A 13,893-nucleotide genomic window follows, 5' to 3' on the forward strand; every position below is an offset into this window, starting at 1 on the left:
GAAGTATATTGATCGTAAGTGCTCAGTTTGTGATCATATCTCGGTTTTGTTCTGTTAATATGTAATTTCAAATATTTGTAGCATGAAATGGAGGCAAATATTATTGCTATTAGTATGATTATTATTGCGAGGGCTTAAATTGAGCAGTGCTCATAATATCGAGCGAAAAAAAAAAAAGACAGCTGTGAAACACAACCTGCTTTGTGTTTTTGTAGGAAACACAGTTTGGATGTGTTTAGGGTAAGAGGTGTGTGAGTTATTGCAGTCGGTCTATAACTTAATATGTCCGGAATATTAAAACAAAACCAACTTAACCCCGCTCTTTTAGTGCCCCGCACACAGCTTAATCCACGCTGGCATTTCTCCCCTTGGAGTTTAGATTTTGCAAAGGGAAAAAATTCCACCATCCTGTCTAAATTTTTAGCATAGCGGGTATCATATTTGCACAATCCATATGCACAACGCTTTGGCCTGTTTCCCTCACTCGAAAGCGTGACAGTACTCCTGCGCGTAGCTACGATTGCTAACCCACAGTGTGTGGCGGTTTTCGAGTGTGGCTTAGCGAAGGGTCAATTTCTGCGTGGTGAATGGCCGCCAGTACACAGTGATGTGTGTCTGTGGATTAATTTATGAGAAAGTGCTGGTTCGATCCAAGAACTGCACACTATTATGAGTGCGGAAAGAGAAGCTATACACTTTAATGTTTGTTGTATTTTCATTGGTGTTTATTTGCTTCAAGCTGTTAATTTTATACATCAGTTTATACTTTGTTTCATAATTGCGCTTTGTTAGAAAAAATCCTGATTGTTGTTACTTAATTTAATTATTTCTGTTTTATTTAAGTGCATCTTTGACGTTTTAAGTGTTTAATAAACAGCACTTCACCGCACACATGATTAAGACGGCTTTTTGTCTACATTCAGAGATTGTTTTGGTTTAGGAGTACCCAAGTTGGAGCTTTCTGTTGATCTTTCGTTGTTCCCGCCTCGCCGTGATGACGTCAGCGCTGACGCGTTCATTCAGCGTCGAGTCTTCAGAGCTGAGGTGAGTCGTTGACGCTTTTTCTCGTGTTTACACGACAATAAAACACACTTTACAGTTTATTAAAGCGACAATCTGCGACTAGTTTCTGCATTGAGTTCACCTCTATCTGTGTGTCTGCTGACCAAAACAATACAGCAGGCAGCGAGGAGCTCTGAGAGGACAATATGAGTGAATGTGTTTGGGTTTGTTAGTACATTTGTATTTGTAATATTGCAAAGTATAATCTGTAAAGGGATATATGAAGTTTGATGCAGTAAATATAAAATTAATAGTTTGTGGTGCCCTTTCTTTTTTAGGTTTTTGTGATTTCTCAGTTCTGTAGATGTGCTAGTGCTAATAATCAAATTAGTTTATTGGTGTGTACTTAATTAAATCTAGATTTTGATATAAATGTACAAATAGGTTTGTTAATTACAATAGTCAGTAGTTCATCCTGCAAACACTGAGTGTAAAACACGCTGATCTGCTGCTGCTTCTGAATGTCAGATATTCAGATCTGCAAATTCCCACATTAATTAATTATATTTAATTATTAATTATATTAACAAAAATAATTAATTGTATCGGTGTCAACTGACTTGAGCAAATTACACAATCAAATATTGTATTAACTATAAGATATACTACGATTTAATCACATTTCTCTGTTTGTTCTCCTGAAGCTCTGCCGCCATCAGTGAAAGACAAAGACAGAGTTTATTGAAGGACAGTGAGAAGATGAGTGATCCAGAACCCTGCAGAATTAAACAGGAAGAGACTGAAGAACTAATAGGTTTGTGTTTATTCATTACTCCTCAATAATGAGGCTGGAGAACAGTGAGCCTGACATTCGTCTTCGCTGCTGCATTGATCCTAACTGGAGGAAACTGGACACTCACTGACCGCAGTGAAACTGACAAATCTCCAGCTCTCTCAGTGACTGATGAGTGTCAACATGTTCAGATACAGTTGTTTCTGTGCCAATTTTAACTTGATAGCTGACCATCAGATGATGAGCAAGGGCGTTTTTAAAAAAAGATCTCACCCCGTGTTTCCTCTAGGATTTTTCCAGCTGTGGTGGCAGCCTTTTGCACAGATCAAATACCTATAACAACAATAATATTATGTGTAGGTCTACTGTCGATTAAAATTATCAATTTTGAATAGACTTTAAATTTTTCCTGGTCATTAATGCACAGTAAAGTGATATTATCAGAATATATTGATTCAGAATTCTGAAGTTGAACTATTTAGGCTTGGGCGGTATCCAAATTTTGATGCCGTCAAACCTCTTCCCTATTTTACCTTGGTATCCGGTATTACCGTGCATTAAAAAAATTATGATGTAAGGCTCAGACAGCATCACCAAACTGTTGGCTTGTGCCTAAACCATTCAGAAACTGAATACTGTATATGCGACATTAGGCTCGCGGTCACCTGTTTGTCTTGTTTGTATTAGAGATCTGTACATGCGCTCTCATTCACACACACACACACACACACACACACACAGAGAGAGCACCAAGCGACACACAGAATCATGCTCTTACACACACACACACACACACACACACACCCATAAACAGCATCCACGCGGATGCACGCGTGCTCGCTCACTCGGAAGCGATATTGTTAGACTGCGCTCCCGCTCCCTTTCAAGTTGCACTATAGTTACCGACCACTCCCGCGCTTTATTCGGAAATTTAATCTTGCACCGCAAGAAATCTGGTTGGCTCCTCTAGTGTAGAGGTCTGCATTCCCACCTGCGGGACCCAACTAGAATAACACGCGAGAGTGTTTGGTAACTGGTTTAATTTTGGACGGGAGCAGGCCGTCTAGCAATATCGCTCGCGACACCCGAGCGAGCAAGCACGCATATGAATGAGACAGCACGATGCTGTGTTTAGCTTGTTTGTTGCTGTGTGTGTGTGTGTGTGTGTGTGTGTGTGTGTGTGTGTGTGTGTGTGTGTGTGTGTGTGTGCGCGTGTGTGCGCGTGTGTGCGCGTGTGTGCGCGTGTGTGTGCGTGTGTGTGCGTGTGCATGTGTGTGTGTTTATACAGTCAGCTTGTTACAGGTTATCTGGACTCTGTATAGCTCTGTGGTGTTCTCCTCCCCTCCCGCTCTTTAGCGTGATCGGGTGCGGCGGGTAGAAAACGGAGCGGGATTCAAAATTTAGTCCCGCGCAGATCTCTACTCTAGTTTGTATTTACCACGTCTTCCTTCTCGTTTGGTCAAGAATACTGGCAAACTGCAGGTCACTTGGTGGGCGACTCGCAATCGTACCTCACCTCTTTCTCTCCTTCACACTGTCCCGTGATGACAATCATGCATACGCATTTGTAGGCATTAAATAATATTATTTATTTAATACTTGTCTTCTGTTTGAGTGCATTGTTTTTTATGACGGTATAAGGGTGTTGAAACTGACACCGTAGCTATTTTTAGATCCCGCGGTATACCATATTACCGCCCAAGCCTAAAAATATTATGTTTGAGACGTGCTTGCAATCTGTCATTTTCAACATCATTAGACCATTTATTCACAGGTAAAATCAGACATTTGTCATTATCAGATTCCTTCTTGCATTATATTCAACATTATATATAGGCTAGAGTCGTTATACTGACACTGTTAAACATTTATTCTCATGCACAACTATTTGTGTTCGCTATGAAAGAAAAACATTGAATGCTTGTCGCAATCAAAACTCTAAAATGTGACATGATTTTTTTAAAAGAGGGCGTGCTTTCAGTTTCATTTTCACTGCTAGGGGCTGTTCATACATCCTGATCTGTTCATATTGTAGGGATTGTTTACAGTTTAACCCAAAGAATGAGCAGTCTGGTAGATGAAGAAGAGCCGGAGTCAGAGATTTAAATAAATAAATCAAGTTTACTGAAGATAGTTTGCAGTTTCATTCGCAGAAGCCAGCTTCAACACTTACAATGAGTTCCTAGGCCGCTCTGCTTACAGTTTCAACAATCGAACAATTATACTCTTTACACAAGTCCAGAAAGGGTGGGATCCAGGTAAACAGTTCTCATTGGTTACAACAGAAATAGACAATTCTAAATACATGCGTCAAAGAAACATGGTATCTACTTCCAGATATGGACGGCCTTAATGTGTGCGTCAAAGAAAGCATTGTATCTGTCTCCAGATATGGATGGCGACCTGATGCCTAGAGGTGAGGTCGCCTTAAGTTATTAGGAGCTGATCTCCGACCTGTAAAAAGCTAAACCAGGAACACAATAGACACAAACGACCATCTGTGTTAAAGACTCGAGGATGTTTCTTGTACGTTCAGCTGTGTTATCAGGCTGGTTCAAGACTGTTTCCATCAACAGTCTGCTGCAATATCTTGGCTACACACAGTCTATCTCCACACAGAAAGGAATTACATTAAAATTAATTATACTCAAAAACAGATCAATCAAACAGCTATAATATTATAGGCAATATATCAGGACAATAAAACAGGTGTCTTCTTCTCCTCTGTATTGGACCTCCAGTCATAAGAACAGATGGAGAGAGAGAGAGAGAGAGAGAGAGAGAGGTCTCCATGACCTATGACCTGGTTTGTGTGTCTCCTGAAAACAGACAGGCAAAAAGAGAAACAAGGACACAGAACATTCTTGCAGTAAGCAGTTTTAACTTATTCATTAGTTAAAATCAATTCACAGTTCAATACTGAGAAACAGGATGATGAAAAGGATAAACGTTGGTCCATGATGAGACGGATTGGAAAGCAGAAATCCGAATCCTTCAGTATATCACTCCGTTCCACAAACTTAATGTTATTTACAACTTTATTACCTGTTTTTCACAGCCTATGCAAGTTCTGTTCACTAACGTAGACGCACGCGTCTATCAAGTAGGATGCGCGCCCGCCCTCTTTGTGGTAACAGCTCACAGTCAGTAGCTTGTGGTCATTCCTCAAAGACTAGTTTCCCTTTGCCAGACGTTATTGGCCTATACCAATAAAAAAAAAGCAAATTCAAACTATAATCAAAACTCAAATGAGCAACATTGACAGCCACAACAACAGTAAAAAAACAAACAAAAAAATAGTGTTGGTAATGTTGATTATTAAGAAGCTGTTTATTAAAATAGTGAAATGATACACATTCTCAACATCACATGTGTTGCCCGCAGGCCTGTTCTAAAAATAGCTCACCATAGCGCCACTTACCAGTATGCTCCATCTAAAATAAAAGTAATCATTTAAAAATGTTAATATTTGCAGAGAAATATAAAAATAAAGTGCTGCACATTTCTTTAAAGAGGCGCTCTCTGTGGTCAAGAAACAAAGTCTTACTCGGAATGTCTTTTTAAAGTTTTATTCTTTGCAAAGAAGGTCACAGACATACAGCAACAACAGTTTCTGCAGAGTGAGACACTGAAGTCAAGTGTGTTCACCCTTTTATCTGGTTTTTACTGCTTACAAGGTCAAACCCTAATAATGCCCATTCTGACGACAGTTTCTGCAGAATGAGACACTGAAGCAAAGTGTGTTCACTGTTCTATCTAGTTTGTACTGCTTGTTTAGCCAAGATATTGCAGCAGACTGTTGATGGAAACAGTCTTGAACCAGCCTGATAACACAGCTGAACGTACAAGAAACATCCTTGAGTCTTTAACACAGATGGTCGTTTGTGTCTATTGTGTTCCTGGTTTAGCTTTTTACAGGTCGGAGATCAGCTCCTAATAACTTAGGGCGACCTCACCTCCGGGCATCAGGTCGCCATCCATATCTGGAGACAGATACAATGCTTTCTTTGACGCACGCATTAAGGCCGTCCATATCTGGAAGTAGATACCATGTTTCTTTGACGCATGTATTTAGAATTGTCTATTTCTGTTGTAACCAATGAGAACTGTTTACCTGGATCCCACCCTTTCTGGACTTGTGTAAAGAGTATAATTGTTCGATTGGTGAAACTGTAAGCAGAGCGGCCTAGGAACTCATTGCGAGTGTTGAAGCTGGCTTCTGCGAATGAAACAGCAAACTATCTTCAGTAAACTTGATTTTTTTTTTTTAAATCTTTGACTCCGGCTCTTCTTCATCTACCAGACTGCTCATTCTTTGGGTTAAACTGTAAACTATCCCTACAGTTTCCACTACACACGTTTATCTAAAAATGATTTTCCATTACAATACATTAAACACAGGGTATTTCCTACCCTGTTAAATCATTGTTGAAATTGATTTGATTTGAGAAATGTTTATCAAACTGGTAGCCCTCCACATTGATCAGTACCCAAGAAGTAGCTCTCAGTTTCATAAAGGTTGGTGACCCCTGCTCTAGCAGATTGTGGTTCAGATTCCACTGATGCGACCCCTAGTTGGTTTAAAACTGTATAACGCTCAACCATGCGTTATCTTGTAGGCTAAGCAACTGTTTTTAAACTTGATGTTTTCCCAAATAATGGTGTTTTTTTTTAAATAGTACAATGAAAACCGAAATTAACTATATAAAATTGTACATATACATACTTGTTGTGTTTTAATATATGCTGTAATAAACAAGCCTCTTTAAATGTAGCTTGTTAATTTTCAGATCTGAAGGTGAAGAGTGAAGAACTGAGTGAAGATGAGGAGAAACCGTACCAGTGTTCACACTGCGACATGAGATTTTGTGATTTAGGAAACTTGAATTCGCATAAGAAGATCCACACTGGAGAGAAAACACACAAGTGTGATCAATGCGGCAAAACATTTATGATGCCTTCACAGCTGAAGACCCATCTTAGAGTTCATACAAAGGAGAAGCCTTATTCATGCTCTGAGTGCGGGAAGAGTTTCAGACGTCTGTCAAATTTAAAAGCGCATCAGAAGATCCACACCGGTGTGAAAGAGCATGTGTGCATTGAGTGTGGGAAGAGTTTCATCAGAGCTGGAGAATTGAAAAATCACCAGAGGATTCACACCGGAGAGAAACCGTACAAGTGTTCACACTGCGACCGGAGATTCGGTCAGTTACAAATAGTGAAAGTACATGAGAGGACTCACACCGGAGAGAAGCCGTACGCTTGTACTCAATGTGGGAAGAGCTTCAAACAATCACCAAGCTTTTATCGACACATGCAGATCCACACTGGAGAGAGACCGCATACATGTGATCACTGCAGCAAAACTTTTCTCTGGCCTTCAGACCTGACGAGACATCTGAGAGATCACACAAACGAGAAGCCTTATGCATGCTCAGAATGTGGAAAGAGATATACAGAGCAGTCAACCTTGAGAAGACATCAGAAGATGCACACCGGTGTCAAAGAGTTTGCGTGCTTTGAGTGTGAGAAGAGTTTTATTAGAGCTGCGGGTTTGAGACAACACCAGAGGACTCACACTGGAGAGAAACCGTACGTGTGTTCACACTGCAACAAAACGTTCAGATATTCAGGACACCTGAAAGCGCATGAGCGGATCCACACTGGAGAGAAACCGTACACTTGTACTCAGTGTGGGAAGAGTTTCAGCGTTTCATCGTCTCTTAATTCACACATGCTGATCCACACTGGAGAGAAAATTCACAGATGTGAACAGTGTGGCAAGACATTTTTGAGGGCTTCACAGGTAAAGAAACACCTTAGAGTTCATACGAAGGAGAAGCCTTTTCAAAACATTGACCTTCCTGAAAACTCTCTTCTGCATTAACAAACACAGGATTTCACTGTTAAATGTGCGTAACAAGTCTGATCCTTGCAGTGAAGACATCTCAAGGGTTGATGTAGACTAATAAGGTCAGAAAATCCAGCGGTGCTGTGGAATATATCATTTCTGTGACTGCACTGTTTTATACATTAAAAAAATAAACGTTACCTAAAATATATTGTCAATAAATGAGTACACTAAAGTGTTTTATCCAGCTTCAGAATATCAGGTGCTCTTCTAAGATTGTACAGCCGGTGACGCTTGAGATGTTTTAGTGGCACAGCGTTTAATAACAGATGTTTTGTTTGCTATGATTTGGAATCCATTACTATAGACGCCCGTTCCCGTCACTGAATCAAAATATAAATATAAGGATAGAATTGCGAGTTATTAAGTCAGAATTGCAAGTTATAAAGGCTGATTTGCAAGTTAAGTTAGAATTCTGACTTTAAAACTCGCAATTCTGACTTACTAACTCGCAATTCTGACTTAATAACTCGCAATTCTGACTTAATAACTCGCAATTCTGACTTAATAACTCGCAATTCTGACTTAACTCACAATTCTGACTTTATAACTCGCAATTCTGACTTAATAACTCGCAATTCTGACTTAATAACTCGCAATTCTGACTTTATAACTCGCAATTCTGACTTAATAACTCGCAATTCTGACTTAATAACTCGCAATTCTGACTTTATAACTCGCAATTCTGACTTTATAACTCGCAATTCTGACTTTATAACTCGCAATTCTGACTTAATAACTCACAATTCTGACTTAATAACTCGCAATTCTGACTTACTAACTCACAATTCTGACTTTATAACTCGCAATTCTGACTTACTAACTCGCAATTCTGACTTAATAACTCGCAATTCCGACTTAATAACTCGCAATTCTGATTTTATAACTCGCAATTCTGACTTTATAACTTGCAATTCTGACTTTATAACTCGCAATTCTGACTTTATAACTCGCAATTCTGACTTAATAACTCACAATTCTGACTTAATAACTCGCAATTCTGACTTACTAACTCACAATTCTGACTTTATAACTCGCAATTCTGACTTACTAACTCGCAATTCTGACTTAATAACTCGCAATTCCGACTTAATAACTCGCAATTCTGATTTTATAACTCGCAATTCTGACTTTATAACTTGCAATTCTGACTTTATAACTCGCAATTCTGACTTTATAACTCGCAATTCTGACTTAATAACTCACAATTCTGACTTAATAACTCACAATTCTGACTTAATAACTCGCAATTCTGACTTAATAACTCGCAATTCCGACTTAATAACTCGCAATTCTGACTTAATAACTCGCAATTCTGACTTTATAACTCGCAATTCTGACTTTATAACTCGCAATTCTGACCTAATAACTCGCAATTCTGACTTAATAACTCGCAATTCTGACTGTATAACTCGCAATTCTGACTTTATAACTCGCAATTCTGACTTTATAACTCGCAATTCTGACTTAATAACTCGCAATTCTGACTTTATAACTCGCAATTCTGACTTAATAACTCACAATTCTGACTTAATAACTCACAATTCTGACTTTATAACTCGCAATTCTGACTTTATAATGCGCAATTCTGACTTAATAACTCGCAATTCTGACTTTATAACTCGCAATTCTGACTTTATAACTCGCAATTCTACCTTAATAACTCGCAATTCTGACTTAATAACTCGCAATTCCGACTTAATAACTCGCAATTCCGACTTAATAACTCGCAATTCCGACTTAATAACTCGCAATTCTGACTTAATAACTCGCAATTCTGACTTAATAACTCACAATTCTGACTTAATAACTCACAATTCTGACTGTATAACTCGCAATTCTGACTTTACAACTCGCAATTCTGACTTAATAACTCGCAATTCTGACTTAATAACTCGCAATTTTGACTTAATAACTCGCAATTCCGACTTTATAACTCGCAATTCCGACTTAATAACTCGCAATTCTGACTTAATAACTCGCAATTCTGACTTAATAACTCACAATTCTGACTGTATAACTCGCAATTCTGACTTAATAACTTGCAATTCTGACTTAATAACTCGCAATTTTGACTTAATAACTCGCAATTCCGACTTTATAACTCGCAATTCCGACTTTATAACTCGCAATTCTGACTTAATAACTCGCAATTCTGACTTAATAACTCACAATTCTGACTTAATAACTCACAATTCTGACTGTATAACTCGCAATTCTGACTTTATAACTCGCAATTCTGACTTAATAACTCGCAATTCTGACTTAATAACTCGCAATTTTGACTTAATAACTCGCAATTCCGACTTAATAACTCGCAATTCTGACTTTATAACTCGCAATTCTGACTTAATAACTCGCAATTCTGACTTTATAACTCACAATTCTGAATTTATAACTCACAATTTTAAAAAAATTTAATTTATTTATTTTATTTATTTTAAAATCAGTGGCAGGAACAGGCTTTTATACATTACAGTTACATATTACTTATATTCTTGTGAGAATGTTATTTGTATGCATATGCTGAAACGTACATCTCTCATGGGAATATCTTAATCCCTTAATCTGCACAGATAGACCGACACTATTCTAAACACCTGAGTATTGCAGTTTCGCTGTACAACCACAAGTCGGCACTCACAACCTTTCAGATTTGGCAGTACAGGTGTTTTGATTATGGTCTGTGTCTGCAAATCGAGAGATTCAGCCAGTGGTGTCTATGACAACATTCTGATGGTGTCACGGATAAGAAGTAAAATAAAACCTGACTTTTTCTCAACCACGTTCCTGGAGGACCACCAGCTCTGAACATTTGCCATTTCTCCTTTACCCAGGGCTGGCCAAACTCCATCCTAGAGGGCCGGTGTCCCGGAAAGTTTAGTTGCAACCCCAATCAGACACACCTGAGCTAGCTAATCAAGCTTTTACTAGGCTTTCTTGAAACGTTTGTGCAGTTTTGAGACCAGTTGGAACTAAAATGTGCAGGACCCTGGCCCTCCAGGACTGAGTTTGGACACCCCTGCCTTACCCAAACACAGCTGATTGAGATCATCAGCTCATTAACAGAAACTGAAAGACCTGTAATGGCTGTGACAGACAAAGGAGAAATTCAAAACATGCAGTGCTGGTGGTCATCCAGGAACATGGCTGAGAAACACTGATTCAGTGCACTAAAGGTTCATGAAACCATAAAACACAGTTTTTAAAATGTAACTGATGTTTTCTTTTATTTAAGCGAATTTTAACAACATTTTATGTGTTTAATAAACGATACATCACGCCACACAAGATTAAGACGGCCTTTTTTGTCTACATTTAGTGATTGTTTTGGCTTCTCAGCAGAGGAGCGTTTTGTTGACCTTTTGTTGCTCCCGCCTCGCCGTGATGACGTCAGCACTGACGCGTTCATTCAGCGTCGAGTAGATCGGATATGCGGCCGGCCGGAAGTGCGATATGCACATTATTAAAGCAGCATTTTTTATGACACTGTATAACAATAATTGATATTTTACAGTACTGTGAGGGTTGGGGTGGGGGTAGGCGTTAAAAAATAAAATTTATTGGGTAATTTAATAGGTACAACTACAGTTTTTACATTACTGTGACGGTTGGGTTTAGGGTTGGGGTGGGGGTTGACGGTAATAAAATACAACAAATGAGAAATTTAATAAATAATAGAAATAATTCGCGGTAACTTCCGGCCGCAAACGTATCCGCTCTAGCAACAACCAGTCTTCAGAGCTGAGGTGAGTCGTTGACGCTTTTTCTCGTGTTTACACAACAATAAAACACACTTTACAGTTTATTAAAGCGACAATCTGCGACTAGTTTCTGCATTGAGTTCACCTCTATCTGTGTGTCTGCTGACCAAAACAATACAGCAGGCGGAGAGGAGCTCTGAGAGGACAATATGAGTGAATGTGTTTGAGTTTTACTTAGTACATTTGTGAATCTTCTGTGTCAGATATATAAAGTTTTATGCAGAAAATATTAAATTAATAGCTTGTGGTGCGCTTATATTTTTTAAGATTTTGTAATTTCTCAGTTCTGTAGATGTGCTAGTGCTAACAGTTCAATTACTTTATCGGTGTGTACTTAATTAAAACTAGGTTTTGATATAGATGTACAAATAGTTTTGTTAATTACAATAGTCATTAGTTCATCCTGCAAACACTGAGTGTAAAACACACTGATCTGCTGCTCCTGAATGTCAGATATTCAGATCTGCAAATTCCCACATTAAGCTAATTGTATCGGTGTCAACTGACTTGAGCAAATTACACAATCAAATATTGTATTAACTATAAGATATACTATGATTTAATCATATTTCTCTGTTTGTTCTCCTGAAGCTCTGCCGCCATCAGTGAAAGAGAAAGACAGAGTTTATTGAAGGACAGTGAGAAGATGAGTGATCCAGAACCCTGCAGAATTAAACAGGAAGAGACTGAAGAACTAATAGGTTTGTGTTTATTCATTACTCTTCAATAATGAGGCTGAACAACAGTGAGGTTGTTAATCTGACATTCGTCTTTGCTGCTGTATTGATCATAACTGGAGAAAACTGGACACTCACTGACCGCAGTGAAACTGAGCAATCTCCAGCTCTCTCTGTAAATAAGCTTGAGTGTTCTCCGTCAGTGACTGATGGGCGTCGGTCTGTTCAGATACTGTTTTTTTTTCTCATTGCCAGTTTCACTTGATATTGGAGAGCGTTTACTCTTTGTGAGAGCAGTGAACACAATATATTTATTTGCATATATTTTTAAACAGGAAAATTTAGCATAATTGCTGTTTTTCCGCCGTTTCCGGCTCTGCAGAACATACACACACACACACACACCCTTACATTTCATCCAACACCACATGAAAGTCAACAAATACATGAAATTGAGAGAAGCAGGCTACTTTATTTCAGTGGCTGTAGCGATACTTGACCATCAAAGTTTTCTTTTATTTTGTATTATTTGAACACAGAAAAAACATGCCGTAGACGATTAGCATATAGCTGTGTGCATAGATATACATGTAATAACCAACCATATAGGTTGTTAAATAATCATTTTAATAATAATGCCAACAACAACAATAGTGAAATAAAGAAACAACTGAAGAATAAATGACAAAGACATACTAAAACAAATAAAAATAAATTAATTAATATACAGTCGGAGTCAGAATTATTAGCTTCCTTTGAATTTATTTTCTATTTTTAAATATTTCCCAAATGATGTTTAACAGAGCAAGGAAATGTTCACAGCATGTCTGATAATGTTTTTTTTTCTTCTAGAGAAAGTCTAATTTGTTTTATTTTAGTTAGAATAAAAGCAGTTTTTATTTTTTTAACACCATTTTAAGGTCAATATTATTAGCCCCTTTAAGCTATTTTTTATTTTTGATAGTCGACAGAACAAACCATTGTTAAACAATGACTTTCCTAGTTACCCTAACCTGCCTAGTTAACCTAATTAACCTAGTTAAGCCTTTAAATGTCACTTTAAGCTGTATAGAAGTGTCTTGAAGAATATCTAGTCAAATATTATTTACTGTCATCATGACAAAGATAAAATAAATCAGTTATTAGAAATAAGTTATTAAAACTACTTCAACTGTATAAACACAGACACACACATGCATACACAGAAAACAAATTTCCAAACCAAAAAAAGGCAATTAACCATATCTGTATTAAAAGTTAAGGGTAAAATTAAGCCAATTAAAAAATAAATAAATGAATAGTAATAGACAAATAGAAATAGATGTGCTAAATCGCGCTGAAAGAGGTCTACAGCAATAAAGAAAAGTTATTAGAAGACCAAACAGGGAATCCTAAACAATTATATAACGGAAAAAAAGTACATACATCTATAAAGAGGGAAAATAAATAAATAAATAAATTAATTAATTAATAAAAATAAGTAAATAAATAAAATGATGGGGTCTGGAACCAGACGTTTTTGCTTTTTGATGTCTCCTTGATTCAAATTAGTAAACCTTTAAGTTTTCCCAATGTTGTTGGGGATGAAGATTAAGGCCCAATCCCGATTCTACCCCTTAGCCCCTCCCCTTACCACTACCCCTCATTTTGCACATTCACCTCAAGGGTTAGGGCTGTCCCAATTCTCTTTAGCTTGAATGTGTAGGGCTAAGGCAGGGGTCAGCAACCCGCGGCTCTAGAGCCGCA

General features: G+C 37.9%; 1 protein-coding gene across 1 annotated transcript; it reads left to right on the forward strand.

Annotated features, from left to right (window-relative positions):
* The first annotated feature begins 982 nt into the window (after window positions 1-982).
* Window positions 983-7,855, forward strand: LOC110437714 (zinc finger protein 729-like). Its single transcript, NM_001366275.1, has 3 exons — window positions 983-1,044; window positions 1,707-1,816; window positions 6,586-7,855. The coding sequence occupies exons 1-3, from the start codon at window positions 995-997 to the stop codon at window positions 7,680-7,682; spliced, it is 1,257 nt and encodes a 418-aa protein (NP_001353204.1). The 5' UTR covers window positions 983-994; the 3' UTR covers window positions 7,683-7,855.
* Window positions 7,856-13,893: the final 6,038 nt, after the last annotated feature.

This window comes from Danio rerio, chromosome 22 (assembly GCF_049306965.1).
Source record: "Danio rerio strain Tuebingen ecotype United States chromosome 22, GRCz12tu, whole genome shotgun sequence".
NCBI lineage: Eukaryota > Metazoa > Chordata > Actinopteri > Cypriniformes > Danionidae > Danio > Danio rerio.